Source organism: Grus americana, chromosome 11, assembly GCF_028858705.1.
Source record: "Grus americana isolate bGruAme1 chromosome 11, bGruAme1.mat, whole genome shotgun sequence".
NCBI classification, from domain to species: Eukaryota; Metazoa; Chordata; class Aves; order Gruiformes; family Gruidae; genus Grus; species Grus americana.
The window spans coordinates 17,809,659-17,832,606 of record NC_072862.1 but is presented as its reverse complement, the minus strand read 5'-3'; the positions used below and the strand labels follow the sequence as shown (position 1 = coordinate 17,832,606).

Here is a 22,948-nt window from a genome sequence, read left to right as displayed (position 1 = left end):
TATTAAGGAACACAGAAACCAGACCTTTAAGTTAATGTTAAAACAAGTGCATAGGGATGAAGTGTCAGCTGTTTATTCTAAATGCTTAATTCATTGAGCAGCTGCAGGGCCTTTTGGTAATTCTTTTGCCACCCCAGTTCTGCTATAGGTTGAGCGCAGTAACAGGTTCTTACTGCACAGGGCAATGTTTTGCTTTACAGTTACCAGTTGTTGCCATGTATAATAGGTGTCATCAGGAAATAGGTCTTTTGTTCAAGAGCACTGTAAGAACAAGAAGCTTGTTCCCCAGTGAAGAGACATTACTAGTAATCATAATCTGTTACCTTTCCCAGTGAAGCTTCTGAAGTAGTGCTTAGATAAAATACCTTATGTCTAGCTGAAATAAGTAGCATTTTCTAGCCAACCTTTATATATCAAAGTACTACAAGTTTTGCAAAAGTAATACTGAAAACTTACTGACACGCTGTGGAGGTATCTCTGTAATCCTCTAGGATTATATTAAATTTTATGAAGGGAGGATGAAAACTTACCTTGGAATTTAATTGCTTAAACATCACTAGAATTAAACATCTACCATTGTTTTTCAAAGAAAAAGACAAAGGGTTTCCTTTTGAAACATCTTTTTATAAGGCAAAGTCAACAGTCTAACTCAGTCTATTAAGAAATTTTAAAAATGGACTTCTTTTAATACAGGAAATAAAGTTGAAGACTTAAAGTTGAATACAGTTGGTTTCCTAGATTTGTATAAAGTCTGTAACGATCAAGGGAGATACACTTATTATATAAATTATTTGACACAGCGATAATTGTGAATCTTTACAGCAGCTCTGCTATGCAGCATTCCTCCAACTTCTGCCGCAACACAAGTCTTCCTGACTGTCCTGAAAGCCAGTAATGAGTCTCCAAACCATGTCTTCAGACATATTCATTACACATAGTCTGTATTAAAATCATAGGCATCATCTTCATCTGCTGTCTTATCCAAGCTGAATGATAGTGCATTGGAATGTTCATTTTCTGAGAAAAAAAAAAATCATGTGTTAGTGAAACCAATGCAAGTGTTAGAGTACTAGAGACTATCTCTCAAGCCAGGGGTTTTAATACAGACCTGGTACCTGCTTTTCTGAATTTGTAGCACTTGTTTGTTGTTTTCCAAGCTTTGCTTTCCTGGTGACCTGAACTTTGCTTTCCTACAAGTGAGAGAGGTCAGACATACGTGTTTATTCAGACATCGCTAATGAAATCTCCCATGCAAATGAAACCTAACAGAGACTGATGATAGTGTGAATGTCCCCTTGTATAGTTGGTCAGGAACACACTGCCTTAAAACTGACTTTGAACAATTTTGTTTCCTTAATTAAGCAAAAAAGCCCAACCCTTAGCTCCAGGAGAAACACTTTTTGATTATTCCTGGTGGCTCCACAGTGCCAGTCTCAGTTTACAGCAAGATACTGACTGGGTACTTGGTGCCAGGATCTAAACACGTAGAAGAAACCTAATGAAACCCTGATTTACCTCTTTGACATCCATTTCTTCTTCTACATCGTCTTCATCATCATCGTCACTTTCTGTGAAATCATCCTCCTCCTCTTCCTCCTCCTCCTCCTTGCTTGCTTCCAAGTTTTCCCACTCTGATGCTTCCTCTATCACTTTATTTTCCTCTATTGTCCCATTTGCCATACCAGCTGACTGGAAAATGATGCTGCTTGCTGGACTGGGGTATTTTAAAGCTGGGAAAAACATAAGAAGTCTGTTAAGGCACTATTAGACAGTACCAGATGTAATGCCTACTCCCTGAGAGGACAGCCATTTTAGGTCAGGGCTAGAAAAAGACAGTCCTGCCCCCTCCCTTCCACAAGACTAGCAGGGGTAATTTGTGTTAAGACAGCACACAGAGGCACTGTTCTGTTGCATCAGAATCCATTTCTTTCTTAAAAGGTTCATATTCCCAGCATATAGGCAAAGCTATTATATAAACCCCAAGAGGACTGCTGTTCAAAATCTCCCATTAAACTTACTACTACCACTCTTAATGGTAGCAGTGCTTTACAGTAACAGTCCTACCTTGAAGAGTGTTGTTGTTTTCTTCTTCTAGGTTCTTTAAATTAAAGCACTGCTGCATTTCAGCTATTTTGTCTTCTGTGAGATATGGTGGCGGTCTCTGAGATCCTGGAGGTTGTGAGTGGTAGCTTATTTTAGCTCTGGGAAAATAAAATATCAGTATTAAAAAAACAACCAAAGATAACACAGTTAAATCACTGTATTTAAAAATAAAATCCAGAGCACAAACACTTCAAACTCCTCAACCTAGCTACTCATTTATTATAATCTGTTTAGTAACAGTTAAATAGCTACTTAAATTTGACTCAAGTTGTCTGTAACAGTATTAAGTGGATAGCCCACTCCTGAGAGGAAAAAGAAATGGCATACTTTGTCACCACAAATCATCTGCCTATAAAATCATGAGCTGTAAAAGCAGCTGAACCGCTTGAGCAAGGGAAATAGTCACTCAATTACTGATTCTAAGTTATATTTATTCCCACTCTCAGAATATAGGAACCATTATAAATTCCCACAGAAAATATGCCGTATCCTTTCCTGTCTGTGGAAGAGGACTACATGCACTCAGTATTTGAGAGGAAGACAAATTCCCCTACCAGACTTAGAGCAGAAGTCAGAAAACTAGCTATGGAGTAAAGTGCAACATGCTTTGACTCCTTCCATGTATCCTTCACTAATTCAGAAAATTATCCATAGATGGCATTCTCTAAATTTGTTAGCCAATCCAGCTCTCTCTATCCATGTAAAATGTGAGGGGGTGGGGAAAAGCAGCCTCTCTTCTCTAAGTACTTCTCAGGACTCAGAGCTTCTGCTGCGCTGGATTAACAATGTGAAAAAGGTGAGCAACTTAAAGCAAAATTTATAGCATACATACCCTGTCCAGTCACAAAGTAGTAATTTAGCTATATTCTCTATGTCAGGAACACCTCCCTTTTTCAGCATACCCCTTTTCTGAGCAAGTAAACTCAAAAACTCTTCAGTGTTCCTGAAATCTGGGATGCTGTAGTGCATCATTACCTAGTGCAAAAGAAAATGGTGCTTTCAGAAAGAGATACCCTTTTCTCTTAGTTTTAGGAATAAAAAAGCAAATCAAATTGAGTTACAATGAGGACGAACAAGTATGCAAAGAGCCATTTTTTCTCTTGCACGTGGGAGTAAACATTACAAAGCAAAATGCCTACTTCATCAACAAATTCATCTGCCATTCACCCATACTAGTGGGTGTGTAGAGACAGCACGCCCATTTGTGAAAAAACAGTTATTGCAGAACTGAATGGGGAATTAGGCTTAGGTTAATCTATGTGAAACTAGAGTGAAATCAGAGTTGGATCTGAGGTCTTCACAGTAATAATAGGAAGCAGTCAGAATATCTTCATTTTTCACTCTGTGATACTGTGATAAGATCTTAAAAGGAGGGGTTTTTTAAAAATCAAGTTAGTTATTTGGAAAACAGACTCTTGCTGACAGGATCCTGGCACGCTCTTTCTGCCTTCCATTTATCAGGATGAAAGATCACACTTAGCATTGGATACACCAGCCAAAGTCTGCCACTCCATATGGGGAAAGCAGTGCAAAAGCTACCAGAACTAGTTGAAGTGAGATGAACTTTGGTTATTGGCCTAAGAAACCTACAGAGAAGTCAAATGCAGTGAGAGATGTGGAAAAAGATGGACCTCACCTGCTGTTTACTGCAGTGATTTAGAATGGCATCTACTCCTTCAAGCACATCTGCTGAACCTGATTCTTCAGTGTCTATGATACTTCTCAAGGCCAGAGCCAGGACATTGTTAGAAGGATCTGCAATTATACTTGGACTGTCTAACATCTTTGTCTGTTTATCAATGTGCACAATTTGCATGGACCTATTCAGAGAGAAATGCACTGTAAGTAGGTAAAGGTAAATCAACTAGCAAAGGACTGGAGATGGGGAGGGATGCAAGACACAAAGCTCAGCGTTGGACTGAACACGCTTCATACAGAGTCAGTTTCAGTGCTTTCTCATCATATGCTTTGCTGTCTCATCATATGCTTTGCATAGGACAGAAATCTAAAAGTACAAAGAGAATGCTTAGACGCTGTATTCCCTCATGACAGCTTGTATCACACAGATCAATATCTTTCATCCTGGCAAACTGAAATGCACATTTAAAACTGCACACAGGGGCATACTTTGCCCCTAATGGATGGAAACTGTACACAAACAACAAACACAAGGTAATCAGAACACAACAACAAATAGGGAAATGAACAGCTTTTATCAGACTCAGCTTACTTGGTAATGCCTCTTGCTAGGCCCACATTGCAAGCACGAACTCCTTTAAGACTGTTGATTATGCTGCTCTTTCCCACATTAGGGAAACCTGAAGAAAGCCACATAAATCCTTGTAAGTTAACTAATAAAACTCAGCCTATGTAACACTGATCAAAACTGCTTCTTCCAGGTGCCTTTGGTAAAGTACATCTTCAGCGTGAGATCAGAGTTGGATCTGAAGTCTTCACTACAGAAGTAAGACAAAGTTTGTATCCTCATTTCTCACGCTGATAATAAAAACGGTGAATGTAACACCACAAATCTTACCAGGTAGGAGGAAGGCAGTGCAAGCTACATGGTATGTAACCTGCTTCTCTCGTTTTCCTAAGCTGGTGAAATCAGCTAAGGTGTCACACAATGTGCCTTCCACAGATCACGTACACTACGTGCGTGTCAGTGCAACATAGATCGCTGTCAACTGAAGTACTACAATAGCGAATCTTAGATGAAAGTAAGAACAAGGACTAGAAAGCCCCTTAGCAAGTCACATGTTAGTTGACACTTACCTACTACCCCAACCTGAATGGCTTTGTTTTGAGTCTTGCCGTGCTCTTGAAGAAGTTTCAAAAGGCATTTGCTTCCAAAACATTCAGTGGTTCTTGATAAATCAACACGTGCACGTCTTTTGGTGAACTGTTCCTGCTACAGGATTCAAAGGTAAAAAAATCCCATGGTCAGGAGCTATTTAGGAAGATAAATATGTATGCTTAGATTTATTTATCTACTGTAATGTTGCCAACCCCTATCCTCTATTAGATGATGTTACTGTGTTCTTCTAAACAGAAGGAATTAGTTTAATAAGAAATTGGCTAATCAGTTAAGTGACAGTAAAAAAGGTGGCCATCAACTACTAAGAGAAAAAGGAATGTGAACTGACTTATAGTGCTTGTGATTTCAGTTCAGACTGTATTGCAGGTTTGTTGTGTGACCATAAAATAACCACGTATGTTCAGATGGTAGAATCCTTAAATGCACAAATTCACTCAAGAGACTTCAATTTTTTTTGAAGGATTTCAAAACCTACTCTCTGCATTGCAGTTTCTGCACCATTTCGCAGGAGGGTCCTTTTCACTATGCTGTTATCAGGGTTAAGACATGCAAAGCATTATGTATTAATTATGTATTAATACATGTACAACTCAAATGAGCATCTTCAAAGAGTCGAGACTAGGGCACAGGGAGCTAACCCCCTTACACGCTTCATGAAATCATGTCAGGTGCTACCTTTACTGATGGCCACGGGAGGAATGCTGTAGTACAGCCTGCACCACTTTACCTACAAAACACTTGAGGTATATAACTGGTGCAACCATCCTGTGTAGAAGAGGAACAACTCCTCATCTTCCTCCCCTCACTGTCCTTAGAGTGAAGACCTGCTTTTACTCTAGTCCAGCATCCTGGCCACAAGTAACAACACATATTTCAACAGCAAGAATTTCCCCACTGTAATACAAAGCTTAGTCAAAGTGCAAAGGCATATCCATCAGTCACAGCAGTATCATCAAACAAGGGGAAAAGAAATTTTTAAAGAACAACAGTTCCTGTTTCTCAACGTTTCAACATCTAGGATTGCAAACACGTAAGACCTAGTCGTGAGACAGCCTTCAGTACTCTTACCATAGTCCTGTCCTTCATCAGTGTTGCTGATTTAAAAGCAACTGTTGGAAACTCCTTCTTCAAATAATTCAACCATTTCTCTAAGTTATCCTTTGGCACTAAATCTGGAAAAAAAGAGCACAGTCCTTTCACTCCTGTGAATGTTAAATGTCACTGTGTGGAGGAAATCTAACATGGAATCAGGAACCAGGCTGTATTTTGTCCATTTAGTATGTTTATGACAAACGATGTTTGGCTGAATAGTAAAGTACCGGGTATGTTCCCCAAAGGCACCCAGTGTTGCAAGTTTTAGTCTTTATTTTCTGCCTCAAGCAGAGCATACCATAATTACATTTTTGGTCCCTGAATCAGGTTTTTAATGCTGGGGTCTTGCTAGGAGACTGTATGGTTAGAGTGATGTTCTGTGAAGGATTATCCCATCATCCCTGCAAAGGCTACTCTAATTTCCAGCCTTTTTAGCTGGTTTCATTTGCTTTTGTGTGGATTCTTTCATGCAGCAACAGAAGGGAGAAAATAACTTCCCAAAGCCAAATTTCAAATCCAACTATTGCATTGATTTGCTGATCCTTAACTCACCATTGCCTCAGTGGGGACCAGCATCGTGACCTCTGCCTACTCACCTACGTTCACAAAAATGTTAAAAATTGTAAGATCTTTAACTTCCGTTAAATTTGGCTGAGACTGGCCAATGCCTTCAGAAGCTACTGAAAAGGAGGCTAATGTGCATTTACCTGTCTGTGGTGTTAGCAAACTAGACTAAAAGGCGGAGGAAATGTGATCCCTTCAGTAGGGCAGCGAGCTCAGAGTTGGATCTTATGTCTTCAATGGAATCTCAGATTCCTTTAAAATTTTCTTCATAGCTCACCTACCACAGAACCACACGGTGGCCAAGTAACGCTTCAAGAAAACCTGTGCTTCTTACCAATTTTGTTCAGAACCAACAGTAGCTTTTTGTCTCCTCCAGAGCAAGTTACAGCTTGCTCCAGTTGAGGACACCGGCAGCCCATTGGATCTCTTGCATCTAAAACCTCTAGAACCACATCTGAGGCCTCTATCACCTAGATTAGAAAAAAAGAGAGAAGACTCTCAAATAAGACATGACAGATCATTTGACAGATGACAACTCTGGAATAGCTGTGGCTATTTCACAGAATGATTGGTGAGGTTTCATACAACTGTTCTTGTCTAAGCCCCTTTCTTCTGAACTGCAAACCAGAAAGCTGAAGCAATTTTCATCTTTTTTCCTCCAAAGGTAAGAAATCCTTAGACTCTAGTACCTCATTACTACAAGAGCTCTTTGATCACTTGGTACGTACTGACATTGGCCCGAGAAGTCTAATGCCTCAAAAGTGCTGGTAGCTCACACCACACAAGACTGAAACCCTCAGTTTCTGTCATAAAATCCCTTACTTCAGTGTTGAAGTTTATCACGAACAACCTTTATACTCTCTAGCAGCTGCACAGTAATGCAAAAAAAAGGAAAATAACAAGTGGTCTCATTGCTGACTCTCATCAAATTATATAAAAATAGCAAAGGCATCTCACCTTCTTGAGCTCCCTGCAGAATGATTTCTTTGAATTTTTATGCAGCAATTTGTTAGTCTTTGCTTTAGATTTGCCAGCAGACTCCTGAATGCAAATAAAAATGAAAAGGAATGATTTAACTGAGAATTATACTTATGTGCATATACAGCATGAAAATGTAAAAAACATATGGCTTAAGATGTAGTTTCCTGATGACTTTTATTGCTTCTATAGGCTAAAAGAATCCTAATCATACCAGACACCTACCTGTCCCTCTGCTTTTTCCTTGATTTTGGCTGCATTCTTTTTAGCTTCAAGCTTCCTCTTCTTTTCATGTTCTTTCTGTCTGTTGAGCTTCTGCTTTTGTTTTAGTTCTTCAAGCTGATGGCAAACAAAAACCCAATCCAGATAAAACACATTTAAAGGTGGTAAGGAAGACTACTCTTTCACCCCATTTACTTATTTCTGACCAAAGTTCCTGAAACACCTTAGTTAGAAGTCATGGCTGTCCAATTGCCATTGGGAACTTTTTTTGCATCCTACCCTGAAAAGAAAACTGTTGCCTTCAATTGCCTCAAAACCAGAGGCAATACATCCATTAGCTAGACCCCAAAATAACAGCCGTCCAGTGTCCACATTACAGCTGATAAGGGTGCTGCTCTCACGTCCCATTACGCCACACTGTAGACAGTGGATCCTTATTTTCTGTATAATCACATAATGCTCAGATTTAACTTTCAGCATTCTACCATGATTGCCCCTCTGGACACGCACATGTGCACACACAGCTTCCTTGAAGATAGGAATGGTCTCAGTTCTTGTCCTCTTTACCACAAACTGTATTTACCCTCTGCTTTCTTTGCTCTGCTTCCCGTAGAAGCTCTTCCTTAAATGGGGCAGCACTGGGAACACCGGGATCTTTCTTGGGCTTTCTGCGTCCACGTTTTTTGGCCTCCTTCCTGACTTTTCGGTGGTGTTCCCTGATCTGAAGACAGGAACAAGAATGTGTTCTCAGTCTAAGGCAAAAAAAAAAAAAAGGATGCATCCCTCCTATTTGCAGACACAGAGTAAAAAATGGTACGTTTCTGACTTCAGATTGAAGTGTTTCGATTGCATAATGTCTCATGATAAAGGTACACTAAAAAACCTACATCATCCTTTGGCCAATGGTAACTGGAAAGCAAGTTCCGCACTACGGTCCAGACTCCTTTAACGTCCCGTATCACGTCCTTATTGCGCATATTCACACGTACAACGTGTTTCAGTAATAACACAGCGAAAATGCCTTTAGTGTTAAACTAGTTAGCACGGAACTTTAATTAGAAGCGTGGCAGCCGGGGGCCGGCACTCACCTTCTTCTGGATCTTGTAGCGCTTGTGGCAGGTCAGCCTCTTGCTGGCTTTCCTCAGCTCTGCAAGGCACCGCGCCGTCAGCGCCGGCTGCTCGCGGCCCACCCGCCTCCCGGGGACAGCCCCGCCGACCACGGGCGCCCGGGGAAGCGGCCGAGCTCCCATCGCCGCCCGCCGCCGCCGTTCCCTCGAGCCTGGGTATCCGCTTCCCCCGCCCCGGGCCGCCGCCGTTCGCTCGGCCACGGGCGGCCGCTACCCTTCCCCCCCGCCCCAGCCTGCCGCCATTCCCCCGGTCCCAGGCCGCCGCCCGCCCCCGCCATTCCCTCGCCTCAAAGCGCTCGACGGCGATATTGCCCGAGGCCCGCCCCCACCCGCGGCCACCGGTGCCCCCGCTCCCGCCGCTCACTGGGCCGCTTCATGGCGCCGCCGGGCCGCGCTCGGCCGCGGCCCCACGTGGATGGCGGATGGCCGCGCTCCTTCCTCCTCCCGCCGGCGGGCGCTGCCGTAAAGCGAAGCGGCCCTTCCTTGCCGGAGGTGTCGCGCGGGCTCGGCGCGTTTGGCGGCCGGGCGGGCTTTGCGGCAGCGGCGGGCTCGGCGGTACGGAGCGGCGGCGGCACCGACGGCGGCGGCAGCAGCAGCGGTGGCGGGGCGGGCGGCGGAGGACGAGTTCGGTCGCGGCTGTCGGAGGCGGAGCGGAGCTGGCTGGGTGAGCGGAGCGGCGCGGCGCCGGGGTCGCGCAGGCGGGGCGGCGGGCCGAAGCCAGGAGGCCGCTGTCTCCCTTTGTGTGGCCGCCGCGGGGAGGCAGCGCCGCCCGGCCGCGCAGCAGCTCCGCCACGACGGGCCCCGCGCCGGGCCCGGGGGACGCCGAACCCCTCCGCCTCCTCCTGTCACCTCCCCCGTCCCCGCCTCCCGCGGCGGCCCAGGCCCTGGGCGCGGGCCGCCCTACCGCGCCCCCCCCCCGGTGTCGCTGTCCCTCACCGGCGTCCCGATTCCCTCAGCCCTCTCCGCGGTGTCCTCCCCGCTGTGCCGTCCCCACCCGCCGCCCCCGGCTCCCCGTCCCGTCACCGGGCCGAGCTCACAGCGGTGACAGCGGCGGGCGGGTGGCCGCTCCCGGGGCCTCTGAAGCGAGGCCCGGGGGACGGGAGCGTGTCCTGGCCGGTGTGGGTGGCAGCGCGAGTCGGGGAGGGGACATCGTCCTGTCAGGCCTGACCCGTTGCCCGAAAAGGTGTTTTTCTTTGTCTCCTTCTTCTCCTGCCCACAATAACAGCTCCGAAACCGGGCAGGGTGCGGGCAGGGGCCCGCCTGCGGGACCGTTTGGGGAAATTAGGTGTTTTGCCCCTTTGTTTCTTGTCCCAGTGTCGATAAAGCAATCGATGTGCTGCGCTTCTCCCTTCTTCACTAACTTCGTCCTTTTATTGTGTCTGGTTGCTGCCGTCCCCCTTTTCCTATGTTGTAGCTGGTTTCAATGTGATCGGTAATCGGGGGAAATTCTGGCTGTGTTTCCGTCCTTGTTCCGTTTGCTAAATTTACCATGATTTAGTGAGTATTTCTGTTGAAACGTGGGAGATCCTGATAACGATAAAGTACTTTCAGTGGTATCTATCGGCTTTCAGCTTTTTTCTACTTGGATGCAGAAAATGAAATGTGTGCTAGAACCTCATTGACTTGTTTTAAGCGTGTTATCTCAAATGCACCCAAAACCTGTTCATTTAATGAGGTTAGACTGAGCAATACTTGTGGTCATTGGTCTAGCACAGCTTTCAGGAGAGGCAGCCTTCCACCCGTTGTATATATATTAGTATACATGTGTATTAGTAATGGCCAAAGCGTTTCTTATAGAGATTCCTATGGTTATGTGACGTTTTTATGGGTGGTGTGAGCAATTATTAAGATGATGCCCAAGCTCCTGTTGCACAGGAGGTGGCTTGCTTGTAGCGGTGTTGAGAGACTTGTGAGCTAGCAGTTACGTTGCAGAAGAAAGTCTAGGAGATGTGTTCTTAAGTAAAACAGAATACATTTCTGCGCGTGGTAGGATTATCTGTGTTTATGAGCATGGGGATCTAGAGAGAAGTTTGCATTTTGGAGCCTGACATTTGGTAGGAGTTTTACATAAGCAATTTTCTCACTGAGTATTCATGATGTTATTCAGACTGATACGTGTTTTGCACCTTTCTCGGTTATTAGAGGAGAAAAATGTTTTTGGAGGCTGCATACAGAATGGCCAGGTGTCTTGATCGTACAAGCGTACACCAACATCTGTGTATGGCAGAGAGCTGCAGCGTACACGCCTCAGATAACAGACATGGAGAAGCCTATATGCAGTTTGCAGGCAGGTGCTGGTTGAGGGTCCCCAAATCTTTATTTCAGGATAGGATTGAACTGAGTCTACTTTTGGGTTCCTGGATGAACCAGAATTATTGATTGCAGTAGTCCCTCCTGCCTTTCTTTCACAACCAAGAACTTGTGTTTTCTAGCAGTCTCCACATCAGCACGTGGCTGGTGTTAGCCGTTCAATACTGTAGCTCTCAAATAAAAGTTGGAGGCAGTGCCAAAAGTGACAGGCTGGTTGTCCATTCCTGAGATGAATTACCTGCTAATAACGCACAGAGTTTCTTTGTATGTGCTTGTTATGAAAATGTCCAGAATATTGAACAGGCAAACGGTTTCTCTGGGGTTTGATTGAAGACAGTACTTGTATGAATTAAATAGAAGCAATCATTTTACCATAAAATTATTCTGTACATTTCACATGGAATTTCTGAAAAAACTCAGACTTGGGGACTGCTTAGAAATTGAAACAGGTATATCTTTGGTGAACCTGTATGGGTGGATACTTAATGCTGCTTACTTACAAGGATAAAAATTCAATCTGAAGACTGATGGAGGTGCATCATCTCTAGAGAGTCTATTAATAGAATGTTTCTTGACCTGAAAAATTATTTTCTTATTGTTATAAGCACTGTATTACTTCACATTTGTAAGTTTTACTGTTTTCCGGTTTTCACTCTCAGGTCAGATATCGCTTATGTTTACTCCCTGCTCTGCTTGATGAATCATTCTCTTGCAAGTGGCTGTGAAATCTGTAATATGTATTCAGGAACATAGGGAAATGTGTTTTTACTGTAAAAATGACAGAAATGTCTAGCATTCTGTGTACAAAATTACTTTGCAGAGTTTCTTCTAGGCTAAAAAAAGTTACCTTCTGTTTCTTGCTTTTTTCTCTGTCACTGTAATTATTCAATTTATTCTTTGATTTTATTCTTTAATTATCTATCCTCAATTTTCTCCTCTCTCTCTTTCCTTTTTCTTGTCTTCCAGTTTTGACTGTACTAACACCATTGCTGATTTGCTACTCTTAGAGTGTTACCTTCTCCCAGTATCTGTACTTGGCCATCAGACACTATGAGGAGACTGGCTTTTCGAGGTGCTGGTTGTACTCTGGTAAATCTGGTAAATTATTGATTGTATGTGCAACATTCTCTCCATTCCTCTGCCTTAGGCTTTTGCTTTTTTTATCCTGTTAATTATTCCTGCCTTATTCATCTCATTTGTGTGCTTGAAATTCATTCTGTCTCTAACATAAATGCTCTAATGCGGTTACGTTGTGCTGCCATACCTTGTAAATCAACTGAGTACTTCCTAGAAGAAATTCCTTGATTGGCTTGGAAAATGGGTATAGGCTGGGATAGATGGATCTATTCTGTCTTCAGCCTTTGAGACAACTACAAATAAAGATATTTTTATGATGCTGTCACTGGAGGTTGGGAAAGAGCCAACAACTTGTTCCATAAATCACCATAGCTGTTGGATGGTGGTTATTCATTTCTCATTGCTCCTGTTGATAAATGGAAAAATATGGCCAAAAAAGGAGGTAGCTTTTTCTACCTCTTGATGATTGAGGCATTCATCGTCCACATAAAGTGGGAGTGGTAGGTTGCACGATGGTCCAGACCTTTTTTGGCTTGAATCTAAGACAAGGTATTTAGTAGCCATTTGAATTTTAGTTTGTAATTTGTTTTCTTTGTGGAGTTTGTTTGTTTGTTTGGGTTTTTGTTTTGTTTGTTGTGTGGTTTGGGTTTTTTTAATTTGACATGGAATGATGTACTTTTATACCAGAATTGAGCGCTTGTCTCTGTACAGCTCTTTTCTTTAAAACGGCAGTTCTGGCTTTGTTATCATGAATGGGATGAGGTATCAAAATGTAGATAGTTGAAGAATGTATCCTAGTAAGAGCTGCTAAATTCATCTTTATCCCTGTGAGCCCTAGGCTCTCTGACATTGCTGTCATCAGTGACTATGAAACTGTGCGACCATTTTGATTTTCCTTTATTCCTGCCAATTATCACAAAGCTGATGAGATATATGGCTTAACTGAACTGTACTATATAACAAACCCATGTGACTCATCCTAAAGCATTGCTAGCTTCATAGTTAGCTCTCACCAGAGAGTTTGGATGCTATGCCATGAGTTTAAGAACATGTCTCTTCATTATAGAAGAAGTTGGATTCCATGGGTTCCAAGAGGCGAAGAGCTACCTCTCCATCCAGCAGCGTCAGTGGAGGAGACTTTGATGACGGCCACCACTCCACGAATATACCAGGCCCAAGCAGAAAGAGGAGGAGACTTTCCAATCTCCCAACTGTTGATCCTGTTAGTACCTTCTTATGCAGAACTTATTTTCTTGGCAGTACTGTATCCCTCTCTGGGAAATGCTGGATTGTAAAATGGATGATCATACATAGCACATATATGCTGGCCCTGAATCTGTTGCTGCCTTGGCTAAGCTTTGTTTAGGATCTCATTCAGCTTTGGCTTGTTCTTGTCTCCCAGTTTCATCTTTTTCTTTCCCATTTTCCTTTTGCTGCTTTTCTTCTTTTGCTGATGATTTTAGCAGATGGGAGGATGTTGGAGAAGGAGCTGAAATCATAACGTGAAGAAGTTGAGACCTGTGTCTGAATATCAAATGCAGAGAGAGATAAGTGGGGAACAACACAGGCAGTGATTGCTGAAGTGTATAATGTCTCTGTTATGCCTTTGAGTTAGCAGTCTAATTTTAATTAATTACAGGCCAGAAGAACCCCTGTCGTTGTTTTAGAGGTCTATAGCTCGGAGTGGATTGTACTGAATTAATTTACATTTTGGGTGTTTTACTTAGGGAGCTTTCTTTCAGTGCTAATCTAAATTAAAAAAAAATAAAAAATTCTGCAGTACCTGGCATACTTGTCAGGTATCATACTAACGTATGAGATGCACCAATTTCTTCACACTTCTGCTTTAGACCACGCTGTGGATTGGCAGCTTGTCTTTTCCATTGTAAGCAGGCTTTGATTTGTTACCTTCTTAAATTTGTCTCCTTTTTCATTACTTTATTGTTCTTGCGTTTTAGATTGCTGTATGCCATGAACTTTACAACACCATCAGAGATTACAAAGATGAACAGGGCAGGCTCCTTTGTGAGCTTTTCATTAGGGCACCGAAGCGAAGGTAAGACCATGGTTCTTGTTAAGCCTTGAACCTGAGATTTAATCAGGGAGTAAGTGGACATTGAGGAGTACTTCAGCATTAATAGCTGTGAAAAATTTAAGCTAAATTTGTCATAGTTTCACACCAGTGTTTGATCTGAGTATTTGATGTAATTATTCAATGGGACATGCTAACATTGATGCCCTTTTTCAGTCAAAAAAGGATATGCTGAATTAAGTTAAAATGTTTCTTGTGACACCTGCGTAAAACATCTATGTCTTTGACTATAAAATGTACCACATAAGTGGTGGAACATAATATTAAGGGCATATCTTGGGAAGATTAATAGAAGTGACCCTTGAAAATGCAGTAGATAAAGTAAGAGACTGAATTTTATCTTAAACTCAGAAAATTGAGGATAACAGAACATGCAATAAAGTAAGCCTACTAATAGACCACTGTCCAGATCTTTTAGCTGTAACAAAAATGCATTGTAAGTTTCTTTGTTTTATTTAGTCATAGACGTGTACAAACTTTTTAGTGCTGTGGTTTTGGTTTTACTGCTTGGAATATAATACCTGTTTTTGTCATTGCAACAGAAATCAGCCAGATTATTATGAAGTGGTTTCTCAGCCAATCGATTTAATGAAAATCCAACAAAAGCTAAAGATGGAGGAATATGATGATGTGAATGTGCTGACTGCTGATTTTCAGCTTCTCTTCAACAACGCGAAGGCTTACTATAAGGTGGGGAAAATGCGTATAAAGACTCAAATTCATTGTAAAAGTGGTAGAGATATGTTCAAATTCTCCTTGGTTTGGCCAAAAATCTTTTCAATTCAGCCTTTATTATTGGTAAGGGAACAGCACACATTTCAGTTATTTGCATATATTTCTGTAAGGCTGACCGTATCTTTGTAAGATGTCCTACTATAGTGATTTTTCCTGTGGAAAACTATAAAATAATATTAGAAGGGTCTTCATGTAGTTTTCCAAAAGAGATAGAAAGCGAAAATAGAAATGTAAACTGAGAAAATTATTCTTCTATCAAAGCCTTCCCATTTTATAACACATTCTGTGTGACATTTTTAAACAGAAAAAGGTTATTTTTTTTTTCCCAAAAGGAAGGGTTTATAAATAACAGGATTGTTGACTCTTTCTCTTCCGTTGGCCACTTAATAATATGAAAAGAAGGCACGTGGATTATCATGGTCAGTGATGATAGATTGTGAGTGTATGCAATGATGTAGCCCCATGTCCATTCCCCCAAACTGGGTATGTGTTTTATTTTAGATGTTAATGGTTTTTATTGCAGTTGCCCTAAGGAAGGGGGAAAAAACCTGGTTTAATTTTGTTTAATGGAAGGCTATGTTAAATATATAAAACAGTGAAATTGTATGAAGCGGCTGAGATGATACAGCAATTCTAACCCTGCTAATATTACCTTTCGTATATCTTTGATGATCCAAATGGCTGCTTTCTGAATAACCCAACCAATGTAACCAGATGACATTCAGAAAAGCAATGTTTATTTTGTTTACATTTGTGAGTGTGTGTAGCTTTTTGAAAAACAATCAGATTTATGGGTTATTGCATTTGCACATTCTGGTTACAGTAGAAGAAGTACAAAGATTTCCACATTCATTGTGTACTCCTGAAGCTTTGCAAGGCACTCGCCCATTTATGTTGGCTTTTTCATGGTTTCTACATGAGGGAGAAGGACTTGGTAGCAGGAAAGAATGATTGGAGTTTTGTGAAACGTGTGCTGCCTTTGCCTACAGAACAGTGGACCAAAATTATGGCTATATTGTAAAAACCTTGCATGTAGAATAGAAATAGGTAGCCATCATTCTAGGATGAAAGAATGTTGACAATTCCAGAGAAATATGGAGTTGCGAGCTGGAGGTATGGCATGCAAGCATAACCTCTTCTTTTTTCATCTTTTACCTTACCCACGCAGTTCCAGTGACGCATATAAAACAGGGATGGCTGATTCATTGTCAAGGTCTTTATTGCAGCAGGTGTTTTATTGGTAATGCTAGATTAGAATGGAAACCTTTGGGTTTTTAATATTTCTGTTCAAGTCTTAGATTTTTGAGCATCTTGCAATAATATAGAAGGAAGCAGACTAGTGGAGCAGAATACCCTTTCAATCTGTTCCTCATAATGAACACCTGGTATCACATCTTAAGAATATTTAAGCCTAATAAGTTAAGAATAGTTCTTGGGTTTCTCATTTGAATTACAAGCTGTCAGAGGTTGAGAGAGTGAAGTAAGAAGAGTATAATCAGCAGTAATAAGGTGACATCTGCAGGAATACCTGAAATAGAGGTTAAGTGACAGAGGAAAGGGAAAGAAAAACATGTAAGAGTGGAAAAGCAGTCTTTTTTCTGGGTAATGCTCTTAAGTAGTAATGTTAATAGGCACATGCTTGTCTGCCAACTCTGTATTTACAAAACCTAATTTGCCGACTAATGCTTCTGTCTCTTCCAGAAAATATACCTAGATATGTACTCAGGTGGTAGCATGTTGTCAAGTTCTTTGGAATTTCACAGTTAATGCTGAGTTATGGAAGAGTGTAAATCATTGCAGTGCTTTCAAAGATACTGGCACATTTATTGGCATTCTTCTTGTGTAGAAATTAATTTTCAAGTGCCACACAGTGGCAGCAGTATTGGCTTAAATCACATTTCTGGCATACTGATATTTAGTCTATTTTAAATGTCAGTAGTGTTATGCTGCAACAAAACTTAATGATTTCTCCAGATTCATCTAATAGGCTTGTCCAAGCCTCAACCCAAGTAATTTTATTGCTAAGTTTTCCGAAAGACTTAGATGCTTTGGAGTGATAGAGGTTATATTTTTCTAGTGCATATTGTGATTCTTAACATTTCTGTTGAAAAAAGACTGAATCAGGAATTTCCCAGGTTTTCTATTACTTATTTAATGCATTAAATACCTTTCAACTAATAATTTATAAATTTCTTACAGATAAGAAGGATCTGAATTTTGAGTAAAATGTTGGATTTGTTTTTGCAGCCCGATTCTCCTGAATATAAAGCTGCCTGCAAATTATGGGAGTTGTATTTGCGCACAAAAAATGAATTTGTTCAAAAAGGTGATGCTGAGGAGGAAGATGAAGATGAGGAAGGACATGACAATCAAGGCGCAAATTCTGAATTAGTAAGTGTGGGCATGACAGCTGCAGCTGGATGAGGCCATGGCTGTATATGTCAGCTGACTGAGAGGGAGATTGGCCTCCATATGTGAAAAAGCATTAAGTCTTTTCATAGTTAAATTATGCCCCAAAAGATATTTCTTATACAAATTTATTAGTTAGTAATTTCAGAGCATTGTATGTACATTTCACTTTTGCCTAGCAAAAAAAAAAAAGTTACGAGGTTTTCTGATACAGGTAAAATGTGGTTCTGGTTTAGTTGAAACTAATATGATGTGTGCTTGATATCATGCCAACATTGAGGTTTGATGCAAGCAGGCTTCGTGTCTAATGACATCATTTTCCAGCGTGTGTCCCATTCAGTTAGTGCAGCCGTTCCTGGAGTGTTTTATAAGCCAGATATGATGATAGGAAGTTTGAGCTTGTCTGGTTTTCGTGGTGTTGAGATGCATGTTTTCATTAACATTGACAACCAAGTCTATTCTAACAATATGCAATGTATGTCTGACTGTCTACAGTGTAAATGTGAAATTAAAGTTTTCGCATGTGCTTTACCTAAATGCATAAACAATGTTGTTTTCAAAAGTTGCATCCCTGTTTTATAGCTGGTTTTTTTTTTCTTTGAAAAGTAAATTCATATATTTCCATGCAACTTGAAGCACTCCACTATGGCAGCTATTAAAACTTCTTGTGATTTCATTTCTTATATTAGTCATCTCCAGGTTACCTGAAGGAAATTCTTGAACAGCTTCTTGAAGCTGTAGTTGTTGCCACAAACCCGTCAGGACACCTCATAAGTGAACTGTTTCAGAAGCTTCCTTCTAAAGTGGTGGGTATTTTAATAATATTGGTTGTGTTCTAAGGAAACCTGGATGTTTATATAACTGGTGATACACACTATGATGGGCACACTCAGGATGCAGTTCTTTGTTACTGTCTCATCAGTGGTAAACTCCAGCTACTTTTAGAGCTTCTCTCCCTTCTTTGCTCCTACCCACTCATTCCTAGCCCTTCATTTCAGATTGGGGCTTGCCCTGTTCTGCCAGTTCTGTTATTTGAGGTTTTTTGGTGCAGAGTTTTTAATCTTTTTAAATATGTCTGATTTCACTGTTCTGTTTAAGGGTGTGGTGTAAAAAGTTTAACCAGCAAAATAAATACTCTGAAGACCATCACCATGTATTTTGCTTTCAGACAGAGCCATTCCTTTATGTCAGTTTATTGATGAATTATAATTCCTTGTATCTGCCTTATGATCTGGCTTGCCCAAATTGAAGTGTAGTGCTATGTTTATGAAGCTTACACTGTTCTTATCTGCAATTCATCTAATAGCTCATTTTATGAGCCACTAGAACAATAGCTTTGTGACTGTTTTAGTAATATGTAAATTATTTTTGTTTCCCAGCAATATCCAGATTATTATGCAATAATAAAGGAGCCCATAGATCTTAAAACTATTGCCCAAAGGATACAGGTACAGTACGAGCATATTAATGTGTCATATATAGACTTGTTTAACACTAAGCATTCTAGAATTGTTAGAAGCCAAAGTTTATGGGGGTAGGAAAGGCAATGTGTTTTCCCCTTGCTACTTAAAAATCTGAACGCTGTACTGATTTAATGTTCTGTCCTGGGTTAATGTTGCAGAAGTAGCTGTGTTGAAGATCAAGCATTGTAAACTGTAGTGTGTTGGCATGGAGCCTGAATATCTTGGGTTCCTTGATGTTTAATGGTTTAAAGTAGTTCCTTGGCAAGTACTGCTAATGTAAAACATTGAGGTATTGCAGCTTGGTCGTGCATTATCATCACCTACTTCTGTTCTAGTGCTATAAATACATGTTTTGTACTGATGCATTTTTCATCTTACTTCTCCAGTAATTTGAAATAGTGTTCTTTTAGCATTTTGTGTAATAGTGAGGGATAGTACGAGGACTAATTGAAGTAGAGGATAAAGGTAAAATAACATTTTGTCAGAACCCTTCAACATTAAGATAATCTAGATAATGATTATTAGCATTTGTATCATCATTAGTTAGCATTCATAAGCACTATAAGGATATAAGGACATTGCCATCCGGAGGGACCTTGACAGGCTGGAGAGGTGGGCCCATGTGAACCACATGAAGTTCAACAAGGCCAAGTGCAAGGTCCTGCACATGGGTTGGTGCAATCCCAAGCACGACTATAGGCTGGGCGAGGAATGGATTGAAAGCAGCCCCGAGGAGAAGGACTTGGGGGTGTTGATTGATGAGAAGCTCAACATGAGCCGGCAATGTGCACTTGCAGCCCAGAAGGCCAACCGTGTCCTGGGCTGCATCACAGGCAGCGTGACCAGCAGGTCGAGGGAGGGGATCCTGCCCCTCTGCTCTGCTCTGGTGAGACCCCACCTGGAGTACTGCATCCAGCTCTGGGGGCCCCAGTACAGGAGAGACATGGAGGTGTTGGAGCGAGACCAGAGGAGGGCCATGTAAGCTGATCAGAGGGCTGGAGCACCTCTCCTATGAGGACAGGCTGAGAGAGTTGGGATTCTTCAGCCTGGAGAAAAGGCGGCTCCGGGGAGATCTAATTGCGGCTTACCAGTACCTGAAACGGGCCTACAGGAAAGATGGTCAGGGACTGGTTATGAGGGAGTGTAGTGACAGGACGAGGGGTAATGGGTTTAAGCTGAAGGAGGGTTGATTTAGATTAGATGTTAGAAATTCTTTACTGTTAAGAGTGGTGAGGTACTGGCAGAGGTTGCCCAGAGAGGTTGTGGATGCCCCATCCCTGGAAGTGTTTAAGACCAGGTTGGATGAGGCTTTGGGGAACGTGGTCTAGTGGAGGGTGTTCCTGCCTGCAGCAGGGGGGTTGGAACTAGATGGGCTTTAAGGTCCCTTCCAACCCAAACCATTCTATGATTCTATGACGTAGTGCTTATGTTTATTACTTTCTGTTTTGATGACTTTTGTTCAGATACTTATCTGTTCTCTTTATAACTATGTGCTTGTTTTTCTATAAGTGTTCCATTTATTCTATATGAATTCCCTTTGCTTTTCACTATTGACTTAGCTCTCATGCTGTCTGAAGATTGCCACTTTAACCAGTTCTGGTTTTTGTTGTATAGAATGGAACCTATAAAAGCATTCATGCAATGGCCAAGGATATAGATCTTCTGGCAAAGAATGCCAAAACCTACAATGAGCCTGGATCACAAGTATTCAAGGTTAGTTGCAGTTGTTCATAGTTTGATTTCAGTTCAGATTCTCTTTACTACTTTCTGTGTTGATTGATCCTTAAATGCATTTTTTCCATAAGACTCTAAAGATTGTTTGTTTGTTTTTAAAAAATAGCTATTAGTGGCTTTTCCTTTTTTATATTGCTTTTAGTATAATTGGAGTGTACATAATGTGTTGGGTTTTTTCTTGAGGTATATGATTTTTTCCAATTAAATTTTATCTCAGGATTTGAGTTACACAACTTGTTTGGGGGAATGGAGGATCCCTGTAGTTGTAATTGAAGTTGAAATGGCTGAAACTACAGGTTAAAGTTATAGTGGTAGTACTCAGCTGTTATCTCTTTCCAGACTGCAGAACTGTTTATGGTTTTCATCAGAAGCTTGAAAACTGGAGTCGTGCCTCCTTTGTATAGTTTTTGAAGATCCTCTTCCATTTAGCCATATTTTTTTCTGACCAAATTGCACCTGCTATTTTTTTCATACTTAGTTGACCAGCATTTTGTGTATAAATTATCACATTGCTGTTTCTATGTATTCTGGAACTAAGAGAATTTCAGTGGTAAATTATTCTTCCGCGTGCTCGGTTTTTAAGGGCTTTGTAGTGAGACAACTTGTATACGTATAGTGGTATTACGTACGTGGTTCATGGACTTTGCCAATTGCAGTTCTATTTGGATTGTAGTTTCAGTTCCTACTGACATTACTCACACTTGTACCCTTACTCAAAACTTGTAATCTCTATTTTGTGAACTGTTACTCTGAGCATTGAGTCCACGGGTGTAGGATGAGAGAGAGAGCAAGCATTGTAAAGCTCGGTAATGGTAGCAGCTTTTTGATTGCAAAGTCACAGAAACTCATTTGCCTGTTTAGTTCAAAGTGGTATTCATGTATATTTGCAAATTGTAGATTTCTTAATTTTTTTTTTTTTAAAAGGATATGACAGAAAATGAGCTTGAAGCTACTCAGCTATTCTATTCAGTTTTTGCAGGACACTGTGGATGTATTTCAGGCAAACTTTTGTTCTATGCTTAATTTCTGATGCAAAATTGTTTTCTATCTAAATGTAAATACCCCTTCATTTTTGTTTTAGATTTTTAGATAGATGGATATACCTGAATATAACATTCTTCACTTTCAACATTAAACAAAAAAATTCTTTTAATTGACAGGATGCAAATGCGATTAAAAAAATATTTAATATGAAAAAAGCTGAAATTGAACACAGTGAGTTGGCCAAGTCAAGTCTCCGAATCAGGTACTGCAAATAGAGTTCTCTTTATAATCTTATATACAAATCTCTATAGACATTCCCTTAATTTTGCTGTGGCAAATATAGTGGTTGAAAACTTACTTTCTTGTTGTTTTAAAAGTTAGGAATCATAAAATAGTTTTTGGAAGGAAACTGTTTATTGAAATACTTCTGTGGTGAAATATTTCTGTGATGTACTTGATTACGAAAAACAGCGTCAGTGGATCTTTTATAACTTAAGCTATGGCCAACTTCCACCATATGTATTTATAAGTTAATAACAAAAGGAATAGTGAGGAACAAGGTGCTGTGTTGTGCTTTGCTTTATGAAAATGCTGAATATTCTTGAACCTTGTTAGGAGTTGACACATAAGAGCTCACATTAATTAGGTAGCAGCAGAAACACAGGAACGAGGCATCAGGCAACAGATATTTAGAGGGAAGTCCACATTATATAAACTCTTGTTTGAAAACCAATTTCTAGCTATGAAAAGAGGTACAGGAAGCTGAAGATCTGGACTTACTAATTAGCAAAGCATAGATTTGGTCTCGAATAGGAAGATATAAAACATTGTTGATAGCTCTGTTTCATGGAGTGATTTTATTTAGGAAACAGCATTTTCTTCCTCTGAAAATCCATGGTGTACAGACAAGTGATGCAGTCATTTTAGATTTTCTTATCTGAAATGCAATTAGATTTATTCTTGTATAAACTAGTTACAAGTAACACTCAAAAGTAGGTTTAGATATTATTTGCCAGTATGAGCCATGTCATTTATCTAAAAAACCAGTAACTTGCAAGTCATCCAGGGAGTTAGCAAACTCCTTACAAGGTGGACTCTCTTATGTATTTGAGCTGTTTACTGGTATTTGATACTGGAAAATAACTGCTGTCCTTCCCTGCAAAGGTTTGTATGGTACAGCTGAGAACACTAGCACTCCCTTACTTTACTGAAAGGCAGTTTAAATTTTCTTGTTGTCTGA

At 40.8% G+C, this 22,948-nt stretch overlaps 2 protein-coding genes and 4 non-coding genes across 17 annotated transcripts in view; 1 reads left to right on the top strand and 5 right to left on the bottom strand.

Annotated features, from left to right (window-relative positions):
* Window positions 1–608: 608 nt before the first annotated feature.
* GNL3 (G protein nucleolar 3) lies at window positions 609–9,372 on the bottom strand. The gene is made up of 15 exons (XM_054838397.1): window positions 9,269–9,372; window positions 8,866–8,924; window positions 8,361–8,498; window positions 7,781–7,894; window positions 7,535–7,618; window positions 6,912–7,047; window positions 5,990–6,093; window positions 4,879–5,014; window positions 4,334–4,421; window positions 3,740–3,923; window positions 2,936–3,078; window positions 2,065–2,201; window positions 1,516–1,730; window positions 1,109–1,190; window positions 609–1,017 (listed from the first exon to the last, which is right to left on the bottom strand). Exons 1-15 carry the CDS (start codon window positions 9,279–9,281, stop codon window positions 929–931), a joined length of 1,722 nt encoding a protein of 573 aa, XP_054694372.1. The 5' UTR covers window positions 9,282–9,372; the 3' UTR covers window positions 609–928.
* Window positions 3,367–3,442, bottom strand: LOC129211588 (small nucleolar RNA SNORD19). The gene has a single exon (XR_008578884.1). It is a non-coding gene; the product is annotated as a small nucleolar RNA SNORD19 (small nucleolar RNA).
* On the bottom strand, window positions 4,001–4,079 carry LOC129211590 (small nucleolar RNA SNORD69). The gene has a single exon (XR_008578885.1). It is a non-coding gene; the product is annotated as a small nucleolar RNA SNORD69 (small nucleolar RNA).
* On the bottom strand, window positions 4,523–4,596 carry LOC129211587 (small nucleolar RNA SNORD19). Its single transcript, XR_008578883.1, has one exon. It is a non-coding gene; the product is annotated as a small nucleolar RNA SNORD19 (small nucleolar RNA).
* On the bottom strand, window positions 6,780–6,852 carry LOC129211586 (small nucleolar RNA SNORD19). The gene has a single exon (XR_008578882.1). It is a non-coding gene; the product is annotated as a small nucleolar RNA SNORD19 (small nucleolar RNA).
* Window positions 9,373–9,427: 55 nt separating the features above from the next.
* PBRM1 (polybromo 1) overlaps window positions 9,428–22,948 on the top strand; it is a 66,830-nt gene continuing 53,309 nt past the window's right edge. For 3 of the 12 annotated variants that reach the window (XM_054838382.1, XM_054838383.1, XM_054838377.1), the window contains exons 1-10: window positions 9,433–9,568; window positions 12,181–12,312; window positions 13,361–13,513; window positions 14,250–14,347; window positions 14,926–15,073; window positions 17,366–17,509; window positions 18,217–18,333; window positions 18,907–18,975; window positions 20,605–20,703; window positions 21,885–21,970. In XM_054838382.1, coding sequence (XP_054694357.1) covers window positions 12,265–12,312; window positions 13,361–13,513; window positions 14,250–14,347; window positions 14,926–15,073; window positions 17,366–17,509; window positions 18,217–18,333; window positions 18,907–18,975; window positions 20,605–20,703; window positions 21,885–21,970 — 962 coding nt within the window. In that variant the 5' untranslated portion in view covers window positions 9,433–9,568; window positions 12,181–12,264. Of the gene's footprint in view, window positions 9,569–12,180; window positions 12,313–13,357; window positions 13,514–14,249; window positions 14,348–14,925; window positions 15,074–17,365; window positions 17,510–18,216; window positions 18,334–18,906; window positions 18,976–20,604; window positions 20,704–21,884; window positions 21,971–22,948 lie in introns of all 12 variants that reach the window. The other 9 variants (XM_054838384.1, XM_054838378.1, XM_054838375.1 and 6 more) reach the window with 5 other exon arrangements.

What these genes read in the sequence shown, in the direction of transcription:
- GNL3 (XM_054838397.1), bottom strand. An exon ending in ATCACTGCAGTAAACAGCAG is followed by an intron (nt 3,079 to 3,739) that starts GTGAGGTCCATC and finishes CTTTTGCACTAG; the next exon opens with GTAATGATGCACTACAGCAT. An exon ending in CTACTTTGTGACTGGACAGG is followed by an intron (nt 2,202 to 2,935) that starts GTATGTATGCTA and finishes TTATTTTCCCAG; the next exon opens with AGCTAAAATAAGCTACCACT.